A 23,458-nucleotide genomic window follows, 5' to 3' on the forward strand; every position below is an offset into this window, starting at 1 on the left:
GGAGCTCCAGTCTTAACATCCTGTCCACTCGCACTGCCAATGTTGCTGCAGCAAGTTCCAGTCTGCGGATCGTCATCTGCTTGAGTGGAGTCACCCATGATTTCCCTAGTTTCCATACCGTTTGTGAACCTAAGGTAGCTTGCCTTGCCATAACCTTGTTCACTTGCATCACCGAAGTGATGCAGCTTTTCAGTCTTGACTTGACCAAAGTTCCCAGGCATCATACACCTGTCTATTTGGAATCTGGAGAGCTGGTCCAGCTCTGAGAGCCATCTCTTCCATGAAATAGAGTGTTCTTCAGGGATGACTTCATCCCATCCACACTTTAGCTTGCAGAGCACTTGAAGAATTTGCTTTGCCTTTAATACGAATGGGGCGAGGAAACCTAATGGATCATAAATAGAGCTGACAGTTGAGAGAATATCTCTTCTTGTAAGGGGTCTGTTCTTGACAGTGACTCGGAAGGTAAACGCATCACTTTCAATGTTCCATCGGATTCCAAGTGCTCTTTCAACAGGCAGCTTTTCTCTGTCCAGGTCCAATTATTTTATCTGCTTGATTTTGTGTTCATCAGGGATAGAAGCCAGCAGAGTGTGGCTGTTGCTGACCAACTTGGTCAATTTGAACCCACCCTGAGAGCCCACACCCCTGAGGTTTTTTGTGAGAGCTATGGCTTGTTCTTCTGTGGCCACTGACTTGAGGCAGTCATCAACATAGAAGTTGGACTTGACTGTTTGAATCACCTTGTCATCATACCTCTCACAGTTGTCTTCTGCAGTCTTTCACAGTGCAAAGTTTGCACAACTTGGAGAGGATACAGCACTGAAAAGATGTACCGTCATTCTGTACTCCTCCAATCTTTTGTTAGTATCACCGTCCGGCCACCATAGGAATCGCAGGAAGTCTAAGTAATCTTCATGGACACGTACTTGATGGAACATTCCTTCGATGTCTGCCATCATGGCAATGTGCTCTTGCCGAAATCTTAGCAAGACTCCTATAAGCATGTTTGCCAGGTCAGCGCCTTGAAGGAGTTCACTGTTAAGAGATGTACCTTCCTTTGCGCTTATGTTGAATGTCATGGTGTGGTATGTACCATACCTTGCCTTTCTCTCTGAGGAGCTGTTCTTGTGGTACCTTCTCAGCGTAGCTTTTGGTTATCATCTCTTCCATGAAGCCTTTGTACTCTGCAGCGTAATCTTTGTCCTTCTTGAACTCCCTTATAATATTTAGAGCCCGCTGCTTTGCCATGTCATGATTGTTTGGCAGGACTACATCTTTGTTGCGAAAGGGCAACGGTAAGTAGTAGTGATGGTCTTTGAGGGTTATGGAGCTTGATATGATCTCCATAAACCTACGATCCTCAGCTGACATCTCACTTTTCTCTTCATACTCTCTCTCAGGGTAGTCATGGTTGTACTGATTTACAAGAAGAACCCCCAGGTCGGCCATTGAGATACGATTGACCATCACCGTAGGATGCCCAGATTCTTCTGCCATGGTACAACTGTTAAGAGGACCGTTCATCACCCATCCAAAGAGGGTTTTCGTTGCCTTGACTATTTATGATTTTCCAGGGTTCCATTGCATTTGGAGCATTTACGCCAATCAGGAGTTCGACGTCGGCATCAATTTCCTTTCCTTCAACCACACCTCTTTTGAGATGTTTCTGAGTGGGAATATTCTCTCTTGTCACTGGGATCTTATTTTGGGTGTAGACCTTTGGTAATGCAAGAAATGTGTCACCTTCCACATTGCTAATGTCTAATCCAGATATCTCAAAGCTCTTGATAGGACTCTCCTGCCCCATTGTGCGTAGCAGAATTTCAGTCTCACTGCCTTTAGCTTGCAACTGCCTCATGAGTCTCTCCGTCCAAAATGTTGCTGAGCTACCAGAATCGAGAAACGCATATGTTAACGCAGACTTGCTTCCATTTGCCATCTTTACTTGAACTGGCACAATTACAAGTGCACAATCTGTACCGGCCCCGGTATCTTCACCAGCTTCCAGTGAAACAAGAGCACTGCTGACAGTTTCCTCCCGCTTTAGTGCTACACCACTCGTATCTGCCTTCAGAGATCTAAATCTCTCTCTTCCTTCAATGTGCAGGATAGTGGGGTGCTTTCTTTGACAGCTCTGACAGGTCATCCTTCTTTTACATTCTTTGCTTAAGTGTCCTCTCATCAAACAGCCAAAACAAAGGCCTTTTGATCTCAGAAACTCAACCTTGGCTTCGTGTGGCTGTGCCTTCACCTGTTGGCAGTCGACCAGGAAAGGCTCACCAGCACAAAATACAGATGAGATACTGGGAGCATCAGAAGGGTAGGTGCCTGGTTTCTTGACTTTGAATGTTTGTTCTTTTAGAGGTTTTTCAGAGTCACAATCTGCCACTACAGCTACTGCAGTGGCAAAGCTGCTTCCCCTACTCTTGGACTTGAACTGCTGTTTAAAGTCAGCATCTGTTTTGGTTTAAAAAAACGTTCTGTTGGTCAGGGGATCTTGAATATCTCCATACAACGGATCTTGTATTTTGGCCTGTTTTGCCATGAACGTCACAAGGTCACTGAACTGGGCCCTCAGGTGGTTTCTCTCTAAAATATCACATTGCGTAGACCTCCATTTTTCCCTTAGTTTGTAGGGAAGTTTTGACATGATCAACTTTATTTTGGAGGGAAGATTAAGCTCTTCCATGTTCTGTAGGTCTTGCATAGCATTACAGCAACCTCTAAGATAGAGTGCATAGCCACCCAGTCCCTTTCCATCATCTGGTTTGATGTTTGTCCAGTTCCAAGCTTTTTCCATGTAAGCAACTTTGATTTCATTGCCAAAGTGTTCCTTTAACAACCTCTTAGCCTCTGCATAGCCTCTTCTGGCTTCCATATGCAGACAACTACGGACCAGATCCTTGGGCTGACCAGAGGTGTACTGTTCCAGGTAATATCCTGGTGACTGCTTGTCTTATCTTCTATACCATGCTCAAATGCACGCATGAATGGCATAAAGTTTAGAGGATCACCGTCAAACATGGGTAACTCCCTAACATGGAGTGTGGCCTGTTTGTGCTGTAGTACAAGGAGGTCAGCAATTTCAATCTGCCTTTGCATGACAGTTGTCACAGGCCGGCTCATAGCCTGTGGCAAAAATGAGGGGACACGAACAACAGGTATAGGCCAATCAAAATGGTTCTTTATTATAAACCAAACTATTAACTTTAAACAAAGAAAAAGGAATGAGGTCTGAAAGTATCATAATGTAAAGTGTTTGTAAAGTGCAGGGATGCGTGAATCTGTGTGTGTGAATGACTGAGTGAAAACTATGCAAAACTACAAAGGGACAAACAAAACAGGATCATACCTGGAGGAGCAGTGAGTGATTAGTGAAGCAGTTTAAATACCCTGAGTCCAGGTGACTCCAACCACTAACGACCCTCCTCTGCCTGCAGGATGAACCACCCCTGCACTGCAGAGGAGGGGCCGTGACACAGTAGAGAGGTTATCATGGCTGGTATTATGGCTGATACCCGCAGTGTTGATTCTGTGTTGATTGCTAGACCTTGCTGTTGGCTGCTGAAGGGCGTGGTTTATGACCGTTTTCTGAATAGGTTTTGATGGCTTTGTGGTCGATTGTTGTAAAACTCTTTGTAGTGGGGTCTTTGGAACTGCTCCTAATGTAGCAAACTCAACAGGTGATGGTTCAGATTCCTCATAGACCTCGGGTTCCTGGTTCTCAAAATAAGAGTTTATTCCATCTTCTTGGCATAGAAAATGGGCTGCCACAGCAGAAGTTGACTCAACACTCTCCAGGACCTTCAGTTTGGCATTATATGCTGCTATGTCCGTTTCCAGTGCCATTTTTTCCATCCTAACATTCAGTTGAGCTTTCTCATTGAGAACAGCATCAAATGCTTCAAGACTCTCATCCACAGTTTCAATGTTTCCTCCATCAACAATAAGGACTTTTATTTAATTAATTTTGCATGTCCACACTCCAAGTTTGCCTCTCCGGGCTGCATAGAGTGAATTTAGATGCTCCTCTGCATATAATCCGAACCCTGCACTACTCTTGTACTGGGCCATACGCACAACTCTTTGTAGTGCCTTGCAGTCGGATGCCAAGCTGTTGCCATACCAAGAGGTGATGCAGCCAGTGAAGATGCTCTCAATGGTGCAGCTGTATAACTTTTTGATGGTTTGAGGGCCCGTGCCAAATCTTTTCTGCCTCCTGAGGGGGAAGATGCATTGTTTTGCTCTCGTCAAGACTGTATTGGTGTGTGTGACTAACCAGAGACTCTGATGAACCCTACAGAACTATTGAGGATTCCAACAGAGAAGACAACAATGACATGTGGCGTAAATATATATACATTGCAATTATTCTCGAATGAGTGGCCATTCATGTGCAAAGGATTAGCATTTAAATTAATATAATTATAGACTGTGTGTAATGAATCCATTTTGCTTTCCCGCTCTTGAACTGCCACACCCCTTTTCTTTGTCTACCAAGCCGTCATATTGGTTTCGTCCGCTAGGGACTTTTTCTTTGTATCATGTAGCAACCCAATGTATGAACTAATTGTGTGTGTTTTCATGTATTTCTGTGATTTTATTAGTTAGTTAGTAAATAAATGATTAAGCCAATTTGTATGTCGCTGATTCATAATTTATGCTAGGGTTCGTGCAGACAACCAAGAATTTTACGATGTTTGGAATGAGACTAACAAGGTAATAATAATACATGAATGAGAATGACTAATCGATCAGATATTAAAATATCTGAAGAGTTATATTCAGGAAAATTATAGCTCTGTAATTCAACATTTTCTCTGGTGCCCCGACTTCCTAGTTAATTAAGTTGACATGATTAGTTTAATCACGTAATAATGATTACACACAGAGAATTGATTTGATAAAATAACAGTCTTCACATTTAATGATAGTAAAGACACGGCACTAGCCGTTTTATTAGGTACAATGCAGGGTAGAGATCCATCATTCTGATCAAATAGCACTATACAAATGCAATTGTGTCCTGCTGTGTACTTGATTCATTATAATCCGTAATGAGGTTGTTGTCGGCAGAAGCTCACGCTTCCCTGGAAAAAGGGATGCTATCAGGTGATCTCCTTATTGTCTGACCTACAGGATATTACTTTTATTAGGACCAAATTACATTTTAATACAGCACAGGGGACGATAATTAAGAACGGACAACATTGTTGTTTATCATTGCCCCCCTATGATGGGCACACATGGCTCTGTGATACGACTGGCACATCAATAATAGGCGTGGGGGCTGCGGGGCCACTCAGCTTGGTAACCCTGACGACACAGGTGTCTCCGGTGGGCGAATTGTTGAACTGGCTTTTGCCACACGCGCCACTGATGATGGATAGGTGTCAAGCACAGGTCTCCTCAGCATTTGTCTCGATTTCATTTAACACCTGTTCACGGGCCATTGTGGATGGCCTTTCATGGCGCCACGGGCTGTGCCGCATGTCAGTGCTGCATAACGCAGAGCCGAGCCTCTCTACCCCTGAGAAGCAATGAGCAGACGCTACAAAGGAAACAAAGACCCTTGTCACCTGACTATTAGCATATAGTAACTCCAGGGTGTAGTGGAAGAATAGAGTGAACAAATGTGAATGATGATGGAGGCCAGTGATGAAGATAAGTCTAGCGACTTGCATGCGCCAAGGCCCAGCGTGAGTACTCTATCACGATTTATGGCATTGTCTGGATGGCTGACCATATGAAGGATATCACAAAAGTCAAACACACCTTATCCATGGCTTTCTCCAGGGCGGGACTTTAACATAGAACCCTGGGAACACGGACATCGTCGGGGTGTGAAAACAGATGAATACTTAAATTCGCAAAATTTTATGAATTAAATGGTTGTGATTGGATTGTTTCAAGAGTTTTGATATGTTCTATTTCATTGTTTCTTTTTACAGAATTTCTGTGTTATTCTGTCCGTGGGACGGCTGTCAGTTCAAAGAGGGAGCGACACAGATGTGCGTGCCTATCATTTAGATAAGAGAGGTTAAAGAATGCTTGTGGTGTTTTATGCATTTTGTTGAATGTTTTGGCCGAACAAAGTGATGTTAAATATACGATGGGAGATATTGAAATTTGGCGCACTGGTGAGAATAGAAGATCGGTAGAAACTTTGCTCATGGCGTCATTATAAACCAATCCCCTGATGGAGCATTCCGTTACACTATAGTGTCTTTTATACTTTTAGATATTTTGTGACATTGAAGACTTCTGGTATGTACCATTTGCTAATCGTATTTCTTATTGCTTAACTTTAGTAAATCTGATTACTTTTAAATGGAAGTATTATTGGAAGGTCTAATGGTAAATATTATTCACACTAGACATAGAATATATTTGTATTTATTATGGATCCCAGCAGCTACCCTTCCTGGGGCCTGGCAGCTACTCTTCCTGGGGCCTGGCAGCTACTCTTCCTGGGGCCCGGCAGCTACTCTTCCTGGGGCCTGGCAGCTACTCTTCCTGGGTTCCGGCAGCTACCGTTCCTGGGGCCCGGCAGCTACTCTTCCTGGGGCCTGGCAGCTACTCTTCCTGGGGCCTGGCAGCTACTCTTCCTGGGGCCCGGCAGCTACTCTTCCTGGGATCCGGCAGCTACTCTTCCTGGGGTCCGGCAGCTACTCTTCCTGGGACCCGACAGATACTCTTGCTGGGGCCCAGCAGCTACTCTTCCTGGGGTCCGGCAAAATTAAAGCAGTTATACAATTTTAAAAACATTACAATAGATTCATTACAGAATCACAACACACTAAGTGTGTGCCCTCAGGCCCATACTCCACTATCACATATCTCCAAGCAAAATCCATGTGTGTATGTTATCATGTGTTTGTGCTGTATGCATGTGTCTGTGCCTATGTTTGTGTTTGTGTGACTTCACAGTCCCCGCTGTTCCATAATGTGTATTTTTACCTGCTTTTAAATTTGATTCTACTGCTTGCATCAGTTACTTGATGTGGAATAGAGTTACATGTAGTCATGGCTCTATGTAGTACTGTGCACCTCCCATAGTCTGTTCTGGACTTGGAGACTATGAAGAGACCTCTGGTGGCATGGTTGTCCGAGCTGTGTGCTAGTATTTTAAACAGACAGCTCAGTACCTTCAGCTTGTCAACACCTCTTACAAAAACAAGTAATGAGGAAGTCCATCTCTCTTCCACTTTGAGCCATGAGAGATTGACATGCATGTCATTAAGCTCTCTGTGTACTTTTAAGGGCCAGCCGTGCTGCCCTGTTCTGAGCCAACTGCAATTTTCCCAAGTCCCACTTTGTGGCACCTCACGACTGAACGGTAGTCCGCAGTACGCTCCAACTTTTAAAAGGATGAACCACTGTATATGCGTGCTGAAAGTCTGTTGTCAATTTGTTAACTGTGAAATAGCATTGTATCAGGTGAAGTGCAATTTTTGCCAGAATTTTACTAAGGGTTGGTAACTGATTGGTAAGGGGGGGGGGGGCTTTACTATATGCTTGGCATCTAGCTATGACACTCTGAGCTAAGGTTAAGTCAATAAGTTAATGCTAGGACATTGATCACGATATTAGCTCATTGTCTCTTAGCCTCTTACTAATAGCATAGCAGTTATCTTGGACACATGTACAGTAACTTATAGTATTCCGAGTGGTGATGCAAGGCTTGCTACCTTGGCTAGACCCATCGAATACGCTTATGGGCATAGCATTCACATGATAATGGAGAGACTGAATATTATATTATGGTCGTATTACTACTGCTACACTAATTTCTGTCATCCTCAATCGGAGTGTATTATCACACCTTTATGGCAACAGCTGACCAGTGGAAACTCATAATGGACTAATGCAACATTCTGCTAGTTACCACTCATCCACACTCCTATACAAACATAGTAGAGCAAGCAATTGCATTGTGGATTGTTGTTTCTCTGCCTTTACCCTTGTCGATGGAGTTAATGTAGATTGCTTGTCGGGGGGGGGGGGGGGGGGGGGGGGGTAGATTTGTCTTTGGCTCCTTATTGTCCTCTTTTATTCGTCATAGTCAGCTGTGGTAAACACTCCTGCTTGTGCTTTGAACAGGTAAATGGGTCTTTGGCAATGGGCTATGCAAAGTAAGCACTGTTCCACGGAAGCCAGGAAGTCATTTGATTTTCCCTTGTATGCATATTTCATGAACACAGAGCAGATTATGAGATGGCCATGTAACTTTAAGTCAGCCCTATTGTAGTTGTTTTACACTTGCTTGCTTTGCTTATACAGTTCATGAAGTTACGCTTATTCAAGCAGAAGGCTTTTTTGTGAGGTGCTATACATAACTGCCTCGTACCTAATTCAACGCCTAATGAAAGTCCTTTTCATCAGGAGTGGAGGGCCTTAATGCAGCCTAGTAAATGGATTTTAGATCAGCATAGTCCTTCTGTAGCTGCAGCTAACAACTTTGCACACTGTTTTATCAGTGAATCACTACTGCATTGCCCAGAGACATTATGCTATCCAAAATGTAGATTGCAACTACAGTACATAGCTGAACAAAGGATGCAGTTATGCAACCAGAGTATTGGTATTATTACAATCACAGAGCGAGACACATGCCTAACAAGCAGACACAGTATGCGATATGACAATTTTTCACATCTGCTCGTGCAGACACAAGCTATGGCTGGATGGTGGATAAAAGAGTAGCCATGCGGTATCTCTTAAGATGCTGTGTGCACCCTGGTCTTGGCTTCCCTATTCCCCGGGTCCCTGTGCTGTTTCCTGCCAGTGCTCAGCCCACAGACCATTACCGGCCTCTCTGTCTGTGTGGCGGGGCACTCTCCCTGAGACCAGGTGCCAGTCAAGATGGATGTTCTTGTTGGGCCAGGTTCCCATGTGACCGATGCGTCCAGAGCCAGTCTGTGTGCTCCAGTCCCGCAGGGCATGCCACGGAGCAAAGCGCCGCTCCGAGCTGCTCCACACTACCGCTGCTGCTGCTGCTGCCGCAGAGGACCAGGGATACAGGCAGCACACTACAGCACAGCCAGTCTGCTCACAGTCAAACTGGAATACTAAAACCATTGTTCCCATGTTCCTCTGTTAATCCTTTCCTGATTTTTGGTGATGATATATTAAGGTAATTCAAATATGGTCTGCCACATCTGTTTTACTTATCAAACAAGCTCAATAGCTCCTCAAATATTGTTTCAGAATGATTGGAGACAAGAAGCACAGCCTCTAGTATTGACAGATACATCTGTCAATTTACTGAAACCTCTGTTGCAAAAGCATAATTTCATGGGATACCGAAGGTACCTCAGTCTTCTCCACTTTTGATTGTGATTTAATCTTCCTTTGTCTCAGCACATTTGCGAATGTACAGCGTATGTGGAGCGTTACGGCTGCTGCCCTCTGGCTTCCCTTATGACTCCCATTCCCGTGGACTTGTCCTATATGGACTTTTTACACTCCACCATGTCTTTCGCTGTCTGTGTGACTGAGCCGTGGCCAGGTTCTGATGTACGCTAGTGAGGTAGGCCACCTTGCTGTTACTGTAGGTCAACCTTGCTGTTGTATAGGATTATACAGATCGCTCCTAGAAAGAGCCAGGGCACTTGACACATCAAGGCAGATAAATAAAACGGCCCTGCTCTCTCTGAACCCAACACTGGGTTCCTTTTATGAACCTGGGTCTCTGTGGCAACATCGCCCGGTCCCTGGCTCTGGAGGCTGCTGGGCTGTATGGAGGAAGTGAATCTTTTATTGATGCTGAACGACAGCCTGAGATACAGCTGCAGCCTTATCTGATAGCTGACAAAACCTTTCAGCCATCCATGCTCTCTGCTCCACAAAAGCCTGATGACGCAAGGTTTCCAGCTGAGAGAGTAGAAAAGTTATCTGATCCTAACTGCACCGTATGCAAGTCTCCCAGTCACTCAGATCCCATCGGAAATTAAGAGTCTCTTTTTCCCCCTATATAGTGCGTAAGCTCCTCTGTCTGCAAAAGCCACAACTTCTCCATACTCTATAATTACATTTACTGTTGGCTGAAGAGATTGTGCTACTGTGCTTCCATCACATTTGGATGTTATCAGGTAAACCCTATTTTCTATAAACCAATGCTTACCTCGTATTGCAACACCGTTTCACCAAGCAGATGGTGATGAATTTTACCCACGTTGACAGTTAGCTAGAACATACTGTGGTCACGGCTAGTAGGCAGTATGTGTATCCTGTTTCCAGGTGGATTTCATTGTGACTGGGCTGTGTACAGTGGGTCCTGTCCAGCCATAGGGCTGCAATGTGGAGCTAATCTCCCCTGAAGGCTGACTGGGCTGGTTGCTCTCTGTCAGAGCCACAGCAACAGCACAGCCTCACAGAGGGACCCAGGCAGCCATGTCTGCAGGCTGCAGCGCTCGGCGCGGACAGAGACACGGCCAGGCCCGAGATGTCAGCTGTGAGGTTTGGGGAGAACGCCACAGAGGTCTGATGCAGATGAGGAGTTGGAACCAGTCCATCTGTTCCCACTCAGAGCTGCCCTCTGAGACTCCTCTCCTCTCCTCCTCTCACCCCCTTTGACTTCCCTTCTCTGGACGGGCCTCTCAAACATCTCTCTCTCGCTTGCCTTCTGGTCCCTTCTCTCTCTTTCCCTCTTCCTTCTTTCACCATTTGTCAAGTCTTTCCTCCTACGGTCCATCTATATCTGCCTTCCTCTTTGTCTCCTTCTCTTATTGCTCTCCGTACTCTTCTCGTTCTTTATTTTTCCCTCTTCACACCCTCTCTCTTTTTCCCTCCCTCCTCCTCCCTCTCTTCATCCTTCTCTCTTTCTCTATGCCCCATGCTCCCCCATCACCACAGTGGGTGTCATCAGTATGACATGTGCTGTCCTCCTGGTATAAACAGTGCTCCCTAACAGCCGAAAGCCGTCAGCCCTGCACATCCCAAACACCTTTGGTAATTGCCACAGTGCAATGGCAGTCAATGCGTTGCAACTCACTTTTTGCTGTAATGCTATGCTGTATATTACCCACCATATTCATTTACCAACACAGGCTTTTTGTGGTTATTGAGCTATGAGTGAAAAAGGAAGAGAGCAGCACACTCTGGCAGCTCAGATGCAATACTGAGCTATGCAATCATTCCTCCATAACAGGCTTGTTGTTCGAATTAGAGAGAACACATGCAATTAAATAGATCTACTGTGTTTGAAATAACAACGTCAAAGTGAGAGCTGTGGCTGGGTTTCTTAAAGGCCTCTGAGTGATCCAGAGAGGGAACAGAACAGGAGAGTTATTTGTTTTGATCAGTGTAAACTGGAGAACATCCGCAGGGAGATTTGGTAATTAGGCCAACTCGTTTCCTCATTAACTTGTAAAGGAACGGAAACAGGTGCCGATACTCACATTATGGTTCACCACTAAATAGATACATAATACTACGGTACATAGCTGGGAGAAATGAACAATGTAAATACAACCGTTGGTGAGAGAGGCAGAGAGGCTAGAGTCCAGTCTTAAATTCCTACAGGCATTCGATCAGAAAGGTACTGAAGCATATTCAGAATTAAAACTCATTCTCAGTCGTTAAATAATGAGCATAATTCAACTTCGTATGATCTGTTTCTCCCTGTGGTCTATGGAATGACCGAACGTGGTTGATTGTGATCTGTGGTTGATGTAAATAAAGTCACAAGCTACACTTCTTGGGGCGTCAAACCTTTTTCTCAGACAGGTGGTCAAGGTTAGCTGGTTAATAATGATAAAACACATCAGAAGTTTTTCTGCAGGACATGTTGGTTGGAGTTGTGACTGTGTCTGTGGGGCAATGTTAAATTGTCCTTGAATTATGAGGGCTGGCCACATATGAAAGGGATCTTTCGGAGTGTCTCTGGCACCGGTGCCAGCTCCGGCTCCAACAGAAAATCAAATGTCTCATGAGAAGCGGCTAGCTAATGAGGACATTGAAGCATGGCACCATGGAACCACACATACAGCACGTGACAGTAGCAGCCAAAACAAATTCTCAGAGTACCAGGCTATATTCTGCTCAGAAATTCAACATATCCTCATGCTGTTGCTTTTACATCAATGCTAGTTTCACTTCATCTCAGGTCACTTGTTAGCTGAATATGTATTATTTTCACATTTCTATCAATTTTGGTGTATGTGTTATTGGTGTCCATAACAATATCAATATCATCAGTGTTCACAATAAGTCATTGAATGATTTTTATAATTGAATAATGACTCAAATTAAGGTAATGTAATTGTAGTTTCCAAGGTAGACAAAATTTAAATGATTTTATTGGGGTTTTAATGCTCACCATTTCAGAGTGAGGAACTAATGTTATGAGATCAACGATACAGTAGACAGAAACTCCTTGGTATTTCATACCCTTTAATAAAGTTATGAATCATTTGGTTCTATTACTTGGCTGGCCTGGCATTGAGCAGGTAGTGTGTTGTGAGGTGGGTCAGCGAGAGAATGCTGCAGCCCAGACAAGCAGCAGGTAGCAAGGTGACACGACTAGCTGTGCTTCTGCTGCCAACTTGTGATATTATTGCTCTGTGCCTCCCTACTTCTTGGACAACACCCGCTTTAAAAGTATGGCATTGACAAACACACACACACACACACACACGCCTGGATTTAGATGAAGTCTAGAGCAGTGTGACTAATTCTGTGCACTTGGAAGACCTTGATGTGTACGACGTAGATTAAAAAGCTGGTCGGATGACTAGCTTGAATGTTCTTGCTAAATTCCCAGTAAATATATTTGATGTCAGGTGGCCTTCGCTTGATAATCGTCGGCCTCTCTTCACTCTGTTCAGGATCTAAGACTTTTATTTCTCAAAGTGTTTAAAGAATGTATTGTATTAATCTACTACGGTACATCATTACAGTGATTAACATAAACCAGCTTTATGGAGACGTTGAATCTTTCTAAAAAAAAATCGTTATTAGACAGCAGAATTATGTCTGTGAGTGAGCGGTTTCATCAGGGAACCAGTTAATGCTCTTCATAAATAGACAGATGGTACAGTATTGACTGTATGTTGGCACATTGTATGTTATCCTAATTACTGTAGATGGTATAAATAAGTAAGCCTAGTCCGAGCCAGAATGTCCCATAGGGCAGAAGCCTTTCCTTCTGTTTCTGGACTGTGATGCAACTTGATGTAGTTGATGGTATAACTATGACTCGCTCTTCTCTCCCAGCGGCATACAGTATTTAAGATCTTTTGGATGTTAGCCATGTAAAGTGTAAAGGTTATACCAGCCTTGGTGAGGATGGGGGAGGGACGTGATGAGGGAATCAACATTAATCCCTTGTTATCGTTCAAATGGTTAGTATATTGACAAGGTGTCAGGGGGATTTTAGATAGATTAAGATGTGCACATAGGCATAATGTATGCTATCGATTCTGGGAGGGGTTTTTGCTAGTGTTAAGCATTTTCAAAGTGAGGTTAGTTATAGTGGAACTTTAGGTTCCACTGTTTATGTTACAGTAGAGAGAGTAGGAGGGGGGAAATAAATTCTGCTGTTTCAATAATTGTACAGTAGCCATACATCCAGATTTAGTTTCCCAGTAAATTCTAAGAGAGAGACCAAATCCCCCATCAACTGTGTTGTAAATTAAAGGTATTTCAACTTAAACAGGTAGTGTAAATGATTAGCATTGCAATCTGCCCAGCTGAGCTGAATGACTGTATGGGTGATAGTGGGGGGAAATATGGAAGTCCTCACTGAGCTCCTATCCTTGGGTCTCCAACCTCACTGCTACATTAGGGCTCCCTCAGTTAGACTCGATTGACTGTCAGAGAAAAATGTCACTCTAACAGTGATGCACGGCGAGGAGAGGAAACATCAGTAACCAAGGAGGAAATGGCAGGCTGTCCAACAGCAATATGACAATGTGGTTTGAACTAGTTCATTAAGCAGCCCAGTGTATTCGGAACTCTCTCTTTCTCTCAGGCTCCGGTCTCTGTGGGGGCCCTGTCAGTGGACAGGTGCAGGGCCACTTCTCTTTATTAATGACAAGCAAAGTAAAGCAACCTGCACAAGGAGCTATGCTGGCTGCCAGCCAGCCATACGCACTGGGGCCGGAAACGGAGGAGGATGGGGAGAGGGAGGAGGGAGGAGGGTGGAGGGTATATGGCGGAATGCAGCCACGCACCTTAGAACTGACAAATGCCCAGGCTACTCCACCACACTCCAGCGCCACTGTGACAAATGGGGTTTGAACACACAAAACACAGGAGGGATTGAGTTCCTCAGAGGACAATGGTTTTAGAAAGGCAATGTCTGATGAAGTTTGTGGATTGAGGTGACTGAGCTCGTAAAAGCCAGGGCTCCCTGTTCGTGAACATAACAATCCCTTTCCTTTTCCACCGGTTGTTTTATTGTCCCAGGTGAGAGGGATTAGTACATTCAGAGGCCTCGCCATTGATCAAAGTAAGTACAATAATACAGTAAGAATGTACACACGGCCTCAAATAAACTCTGTAACCCCTGTATTTAAGCCATTTAACAGAAATACATTTTATTCTGAAGAAAAAAAAAACATGATGATAATAATCATAACTCTATCAAGGAATCTTAATGAAGACATCTATCTTAAGGCATCTGCATGTCGACATTTCGGTAGCGTAATAACAATGGATTATATTATGTAGGCTTACTGTGTTATTATCGTTATTACACATCCTGCTATCTGAGTGCAGAGCAGAATGACACTAAGGACATAAGCTGGAGTTAGATGTCTTTATGCCTTTGTCTGTGTGGTTCCTCTTAGAACAGGCATGCCCAGCAGAATGAAAAACAGCATGTTGGGTGAAATACAATGCAAATCTATTTCTGTCAACAGAAATCAACTCCAGGCAATTACTGTCTATAGTGTGCATTAGATTATTACAGCATTTGTTAATTAAGCAGTCTTAAGCTGCCAGTTATAGAGACATTCATCAGTTGTCTTGCAGGGTGATTTAAATATCTTGTTCTCGTCCTCCCTAGCTTTCTCTACCCTCGCTTTGTCTTTTTTCCCTGGCTGCTGACTCTGGAACAGTTATGTATTGATGGTCTGGTAATGGACTGCGGGATTCACTCAAATAACCAAGACAAACAGGGGAAGGAAATGTTTGGTTTCCCCTCCATCCTTGTTTTATTTCCAGCCATTATTCCCTGATTATTGATGTAAATGAACAGGGTAATTGTTTCCGACCAAAACTGAAATGAAACTCATTCTTTCTCATTACGGACCTCTTCAGAAGATGTCGCTTTTTTTTCCCTCTCTGCGACATGATTGCCTTTCTATTTCAGTATCATTATCGTCTGATTGTGTTATTTTGACCTGATTTCTGTTCTACACCTCTTATAGCAAGATCAAATGAAAAGGCATTTGAGCAGGTAGAACGAGGGTTGGTTATCTACATAGAAATCACAATTGGAATGGCTTTTGATTTTCCTATCGACTGTGACATAGCGAATCATTAAAAATAATAGCTTAGAGTGGAACACTCCTCAAGTGTGAAATGTTTTTATATGTTTTAGTTTCACATATTCAACAGCATTCTGTCATGTTGGCTAATTATATTCAGTCAGACAAACAAAGCTCACACACATGCACGCCTGATTGGCAGACATTGAAAGAGCAACAAAGCTCAACAAGCCACTCCGTCCAGCGGATGTAGCAGGGAGTGATTATCATGTTGGGTTGAGTACACAGCGATTTGACGTGTCTTTGACGTCCACTGTTTCTCTCCCTCGACATCCTGCTGTCTCCCCGGGGCTCCCCGTCTCTCCTTTATGCCTCCTGCACCGCTAGCTCCTTGATCGAGACATGTTGGCTGTGTCCTGCTTTCTTCACATCCTAAGTCATGGTTTGACAAAGTTGTAGGTTAATCATTTTATGGACTACAATACTAATTTTACATTTACAAGGATCAAAGAGCCCTTAAATAGTATGCGTCTTTAAAAAAAATATATATATATACCCTACATACATTATATCGCTGTAGAATTTTATGCAATTCACTAGTCATACAACTAATAACATTTTCAAATTTATGCTGTTACTTCAATGTGCTGGAGATCAGTAATTTAATGAAGAGATTATATAACTATGGACAACAAGTCTTTTCCCTCTGTACGGTAGTATCCTAGACACAATACGCTGTGGCATTATTTAGCTCACTAGTCCCTCTGCATTACTGAGTAATGTGCTGTATAATAATGTGCCTTAGCCATATTAAAATGAGAGAGACTGGGAAAACAAAACAGTGTAATACCCTATCAAATATCCCTACAGAGTGTTTAGGTGTTTGACATGGCAAATAAATTCAAATCCGTTTTGTGGTCTCGACGGGCCTCTGTGGTCAAGTCGATTTATTTAAAATGTCCTAAGTTGTGGGTTGATAAACTGCCTTTCCAGCTCAATAACAGAGAGTGGGCCATAACCCTCCCCACATCTCCATATTTATTTCCCTCTGATAAGATTGGTTTTGTCTGCGCCGGAGTGTAACTCATTTCTGGATTCATATTGAAATGGCTGCTACCCCTGGCCCCCATTTTATACCTGTGTAAAGATACATGTCCACTGAAAGCTAGTCATTCACATTTTTCAAGAAAATAATAAACAAGCTATCAAATGCAAGTCGGGGACTGAAATTGCACATCAGCACAAAGTATTTGGTGGGCTATAGCTCTGACATTGACTTTTTTCCTCCTCTCAGCTGTCATGGCTGAAATTGCTATACTGCTTCATGATAGACTTGGCCAGTGTGCAGCAGCCAGGTCAAGCTATTATTATTGCAGCAGGTGCTGAGATCTACACAGGATTTTACAATGCGTTCTGGTTCTGTGTTGGGCTTAGTAACTGTGAGGGCTTGACGACCAGCAACTTAACACCTCATGTACTGGATGACAGCCTTTTTATTTCATTATTTCATTTCGTCCGCTGCCTTTGTTCACTTTTTTTTTTGCAGGGATATATTTCAGTTTTTCGGTTGCTTGACTTGAAAAGGGGAGAAAGTTCATGGACAGTTTCAGGACATTGGGTTATTATATAACATAAGTCCACTCGGTCCACACCAGTGGGTTTTGCAGCTATCTTTATGATTACTGCCCTTTCCTTACTTCTTCACTCATACTTAATTCTAAGTTATTTTCGGACTCAAATTTGGGCCACATCCATATGCAAATATTAAAGGTGGCACTGTGCAAATAGGGATCCGATGCAGCAGCTGACTGGAATGATATATCTGGCCGTGTTAGGCCTTGTCGTCGCAATTAATAGCTCCCCTCCTAAACCCTGCCACAGTGGCAAACACAAGAAGGCAACAATGATTGAATCATCCAGAAAAGTGCATTGCGGCTATGACCCCGGGCAACATATGGCTGCTTCTCCGGCGCCTGTTTACGTAATCTGTAACCTGTGCACTCAGCGATGGTTCGCTGTGCCTTTTGTCTGAAAGACAACACATTAACCTAGCAGACCGAACTAATGTGTGCTGCTTCTGCTTTTCTTGCATCTCATCCTCCACACGTCGGAGCTCTCACGAATAAACCCCGGGAACATCACCTCCCATCGTAACCCCTCCCCTTGGCTCCAGCCTGCAGTTTGGAGCCATCACCCCATCCTCACTTGATTGATGCCACTTCCCCACATCAATTTTTATTTCCTGGCTATGTCTGTAATTAATTTCCAACCTGGCGTGAGAAAAATGATCAGAGTAAAATGTAAATAACCAAATCTATATGGTAAATCGGCGTTGGTGGTAGGAGACCTCAATGCAAATGACAGTGGACAGATTTTGAATGTATAACATTTTTATGGGACACAGAGAGCGTGGAGATGTACTGCCTGAAGTCTGTATGAACATACTTCTGTACTGCATTGATTAGCAACTACGTTTCTGTGTCGATTGGGGCTGCCAGCATAAAATGAGGGATACCTTACTTTTCTCTTCTAGTTTTACCTCCTTATTTTTGTTCCTCTGAGTCAATGGCCATTATGACTGATGACAAAAAGACTGACTTTATGTCTTCAATGTGTTGTCCAGCCATGTTACTGGCTGACCTGGCATTTGGGGTTTGGAACGTGAAAGCACATACTGCACAGTAGTCACGCAATGGGGAGAGTAGCATTCTGTTTTAGGCAATTCACTAGTGATTTTTGTCCATAGATATACAGTACAGTTAAATATTTTTACAGTAGAGTTAAACATTATTTGAAAATGAACTGTGTTTTCAAGTACATTGCCTTCTTTGCCTTGCCTCGGGCCTTATTTGCCTTTCTACAACAGCAGTTCCTTTGCTGCTAACTGGTGTATCCTAAATAACCCTGCATTAGTGTGACAGTGGCTACGACCTTCCCTGCCTCTCCTTGTCATATGCTATTGTTTCACCATGTGTCACGGGTTCAAAAGCTCACCACCATTAAAGGCAATCTTGATTGACTTGTCATTACAGGTTCCTGTTGTTACTTTTTTCCCTATTTTTTTTACCACTCCTCACCTATGGATGACAATGGAGAGAGGCGAGAGAGGCTGCAAATTACAGAGTAGAACATGAAATGCCTTTGAAGTCTAGCTAGAGAGCTGCCATTTGTGGATGCAAATGAAAATCCAAATGGAGGAGATTAACGTGTGATAAGATGACAATCATCCAAATGCATGGAACTAGTGTGAATTATTTAGGCTTCATTTGAATTTGACCCCGACAGTATAGTAGCTTCCATTGTCTATAGATCCATTATGCTGCTGGGTTTGCATTGCTCCAATATGTAGGATAAGGATTAGGCTCTTAGTTCCGTGTTTTAGTGTGCGTACCACAGCATACTCCACAAACCATCAGTCCCTAACCATGTACAACTTCCTCCTCCATAGTGGATGGCTGCATTGATTGGTCGGTGGACCTGAAGAGGTACCGGGTCCTAGCAGGGGAACCAGTGAGAGTGAAGTGCGCCCTGTTCTACAGCTACATCAGGACCAACTACTCCATGGCCCAGAGCGCCAAGCTCCGGCTCATCTGGTACAAAAACAAAGGGGACTCGGAGGAGCCTATCATCTTCTCGGGCCATCGGCTCAGCAAGGAGGATGACTCCATCTGGTTCCGCTCAGCCGAGCTGGAGGACAACGGCTTCTACACCTGTGTCCTGAGGTGGGTTTATTTAGTCACTCCGTCTCTGAGGAGTTTAATCAAACGTTTAAGCTTTTCTTAACCCTCAACCAAACAAACACCATCCCCCCCCCCAATCATTCACAGTCCATTGGCAGCCTAACTTTTTCAGGAATGGAATTCATTGGGTAACAGATTATGACGGATCCTGGCCCCAGTGGTCCCACCCACAAACAGTACAGTAGTTTGAGAGGCCCTAATTGACCTATTTACCTACTTTACATCTACTTTCCAAGGGTACTGTAGTGTGTCAGTGTGTCTATTGTAATGCTAAACAGCCCCCTCTTGGCACACACACCGCGACAACAGCCAAGCAAGCCCTGAGATGGCACACAGCATAAGGAGGCGGAAGGGATCCTCATCCTCATCGCATGCCATGTTCAGTTTCCTGGTGGAGGAATGCATGACTGGCCTTGTGAGGTTGGTTCACCCCGGCAAGGCTCGACAGGAACACTGAACTGTGGTTGACTTGTGTTGTGGAACACGTAACCGGCGTTCCACAAAAGAATAGGCTCTGCCACAATAATTAACATCAAATCAATAGTTTTCGTGTAGGTCCCATGACGAGGAGTTGTGTTGTTGGAGTTCCCTCCTGGGATTATGACATCAAACAACATGCGAATCATAAATCGAAGGTCTCTTTCTAACATCTAGGGGAAAAAATATTTTCATGCTTCTTAGCTACTAGAAGATAGGTACCTCGTCGAGGAATAAGAAATTAGGATATCTTACTCAATTATCTTACAGAGGCTTCAGCAAAAAAAATCCTCTTTCCACAGATGATAATCCAGCTCCTCTCTGACAAAGCTGATGCTTCTTCCTGGCCAATAATAAGGGTTTTTTTCCTCTGGAAAGGAGTGCAGCTCTTTATTCCCCTCACGCTATGCTGACAGTCTAATTAGGAGCAGGATCCTGTCACTTTCACTGGGCCTCTTATTATACTTACTTTCCCACCCAGTTGGACATAGCTGCCACAGCTCAGACAGCCAAGCGCAATGCATTCCAATGTGTTAGCTAGCTAGAGAGTCATCAAGCTGAACTTTCTTTTTTGCCTTGGGAACGACAGATTTGGAAGGAGAAGAAGAAGAAAAAAAACACTTGAAATTGAAATAGCCTGTCCCTGTGCTATGTCTTGTTGAATGTAATCTATACAGTGCTGTATCTCTATGAAGTCATCTCAATATCCTCCGAATTGAATTAACTGTCTGTAAAAGACGTTCAAGGTGAAAAGAGAAGACGAGTCTCTTTGCATGTTTTTATTTCCATTAATGGTGATTGATCCCTGGAGCCAAAGAAGCAGGAATCCAAATAAGTGGTGTTTTGGCCTTTGGATGATTCTCATGCTGCTTTTTTGAATAATATCCAAGAATACAATTGGAGCTCCTAATAATAATAATAATTATACATGTAAAAAAACATATGATCAGCATACAGAGACGCAGGTAGGTAGGTACTCTCTGTGAAATGGGGGAGCTGTGCAGGAGCTGTGACACGCTTCTGAGAGAATTGTTGTAAAATAACATTCGCAGAGGCTGCTATGCCTGAAATGACAGGATTGCTCTGGAATGGAGGAATCAATTTTCTACTGAGGGTCCAGTGACCCGCAGAAGGGATAATACTCAGGATAATGCCCAGGCCACGTACAAAGACCACTTGGAATAAAACACATATGCACACCTACTGTACATACACACACACAAAGACACACATACTGTATACACACACACACACACACACACACACACACACACACACACACACACACACACACACACACACACACACACAAACATACGTATACACATAAACTACACAAACACACACACACACACATACAGACATACATACATACATACATACATACATACATGCAAACAAACAAACACACACACACTTGTACACGTACACACACACTAGCCCTGCCATCAAAGCCTTGATGGCAGTTATATAGAGTTCCAGCAATGCCCTCTGTTTTATTAGAACATGAACAATGACTAATCATGCCTGCATGCCAGTGAAACACACAGCACCAACATGGCATGTTAAGCTGTAGTGAACGAGTCGATGCAATCTGCCCGGCTAATGCGCCGCAAGAGACAGATTCACCACCCCTTTATTTCTCATTCTCTCCAGCGAGGCTAGTCTGAGCAGCACTGATGGAGGTAGAAGCATTTCACACCTTCCCCCTAACAATGGATACGCATTTATCTTTGTTCAATAACTTTATGGCGAGGAAAAACACAACACGTTGCCACTGTCTGAGTGATGCCTCTTGAAAGACTCCCGAGCACTTTTATATTCATTATCTTCCACTGTGTACGGCCAGGCTGGCTGCCTCGTGTTTTTTTTTCCTGTGTTCTCACTAAACTGTGGCCAAGCCTGAGCTCGGCTATTCCCCCAGAGGTCTGAAGAGTAATCTGTGCCACCTGTCTTTTTCTCCCCTCATAAGATAATTCTCCTCTCTACAATTGCCCGGGTGTCACAGACCTCTTCTTACAAAGCGGTCCAGGTTTTTAACCTTTCTATTAATCTGGCCATCTAGGACCCCGTTAGAGAGCGAGCCAGAGAGAAAGGCTTGGCACAGTCTGAATCCACGCTACCACGCCTGCCAGTTCTTTTTCAAATATTAAACACACAGGCTTTAGCTTTGACATGAATCAACTTTTAAGCTCTCTCAAAACCTAATGTATATTTGTTCTGGGCTGAGACTATTTTTCTAAATGTCTACAAAGAGGGAATGGAGAGTGATCGGTTTGGCTTTCATGGAATCACATCTAAGCGAATCTTACTTAAGATGTCTTTGTTTTATCTATGTGTGTCTTACTAAACTTATAAACAATGGTTGAGCAGAAGGTTTTCAGTAAATACATTACTACTGGTCGAGACTTAAACAGTCACTGTTAAAATACTGTGTTCCAACATACTAGTCGAGGAGTAATCGTTTTGAAATGTGAAGCTTCACAATATGATACTGAGCTTAAGGTAGATATTTTTTTATTTTTTTTATCAATCCAAACATAAGAAAATCATTATTTTTCAATAATCTCTCTTGTGAATGAATGTTAGACTCCAGAAAAATACCTTCTGAGACAGTATTATTGATAACTAAAAGCATTTAGTTATTTTCTCAGACAGATTGCAAAAAAAAAAACTATTGTTATTTTTTTGTTCAGTCTGGGTCAGACAGACAGAGATTCTCACAGAGGCAGCTAGGCAGGGTGGCTGAGATGTTCATTTGTAAGCCCCTGACATGCAGAACATCATATATGACTCACTGCCTCGATTCAGTCTTATGTAACAACATTTTAAATGTTTTTTTTTACATTGGATAAGTTGGATAAGTAGAGACTCAGAGCTAGAAAATGGTACATGATTTACGAATGAATCAACAAATAAACCTCTACAGCTCAGCTGTTCAGGGCAGCCATGATGTTGAGAACAGTCCAACGTTATATCTTTCAAAAATCTGCAGTAGCCAGAATTATCTTCATATACTGAGCAACTCCCGTTATCTGAACTCATCTCTTGGCATGTCCAGCCCATCCAATCAGGGCTAGTGGGAAGGTTCCTGTCTTTTTCCGTGACTAAACTAACTAGGCTCATCATTTAACAATTTGATTTGTATTTACAGATGGCATACACGTTTGTTATTAAGGCATAAGAAAGTTTCCTAGTTTCTTGAAACGGGTCACATATAGCATGTTATCTATCCAGCAGAGGAGTCACCTTGACACTGGCTGCGGGTAGATAGATAGCTAGCAAGAACGACCACCCGCTTGTCATGGTGCACAGCACCTTTACTACATGGTGTGAAGCCTTGTGTTCTGTGTTCATCGGGACGGGGTAATCTCACCCACTTTATTCCCCCTGTCTGAACACTTTTCCTGTCATCTGAAATACTGGGGTGTCCATGCCATTAACTGGTCAGGTCTCCAGAGATTGGTGAGGGAAAGTGTTGTCTTTTGCTGGACCACTTGCCCTCTGTCCTTGTCCTAACCCCCTAATTATACTTCCTAATTGGCATTTTGAGGAAAAATCTTTTTGAAATGTTTTGACGTCTGAGATGTGTGGTTGGACTCATTCTCTCTTTCCAGCGTGTCTGATGAATAGCTGTCTTTCTAGAGACTCCCCACAATGATGGTCATGGACTATTGCCCCCTCTGTATAAGAACACTACTGTGTGTGCGTGCGTACGTACGTGTGTGCGTACGTGTGTGCGTGCGTGCGTGACAACCACACAGTAAGCAGGTTTGAGACTGGAGAAAATCTGCCTCTATC

General features: G+C 43.4%; 1 protein-coding gene across 1 annotated transcript in view; it reads left to right on the forward strand.

The window, feature by feature from the left end:
- Nucleotides 1–23,458, forward strand: part of LOC109910097 (X-linked interleukin-1 receptor accessory protein-like 2) — a 319,792-nt gene that overhangs the window by 166,643 nt on the left and 129,691 nt on the right. Inside the window, exon 3 of the mRNA XM_031798117.1 lies at nt 18,889–19,162. Within this exon, the coding sequence (XP_031653977.1) occupies nt 18,889–19,162 (274 nt within the window). The remainder of the gene's footprint in view (nt 1–18,888; nt 19,163–23,458) is intronic.

Source organism: Oncorhynchus kisutch, linkage group LG19 (genome assembly GCF_002021735.2).
Source record: "Oncorhynchus kisutch isolate 150728-3 linkage group LG19, Okis_V2, whole genome shotgun sequence".
Lineage (NCBI taxonomy): Eukaryota > Metazoa > Chordata > Actinopteri > Salmoniformes > Salmonidae > Oncorhynchus > Oncorhynchus kisutch.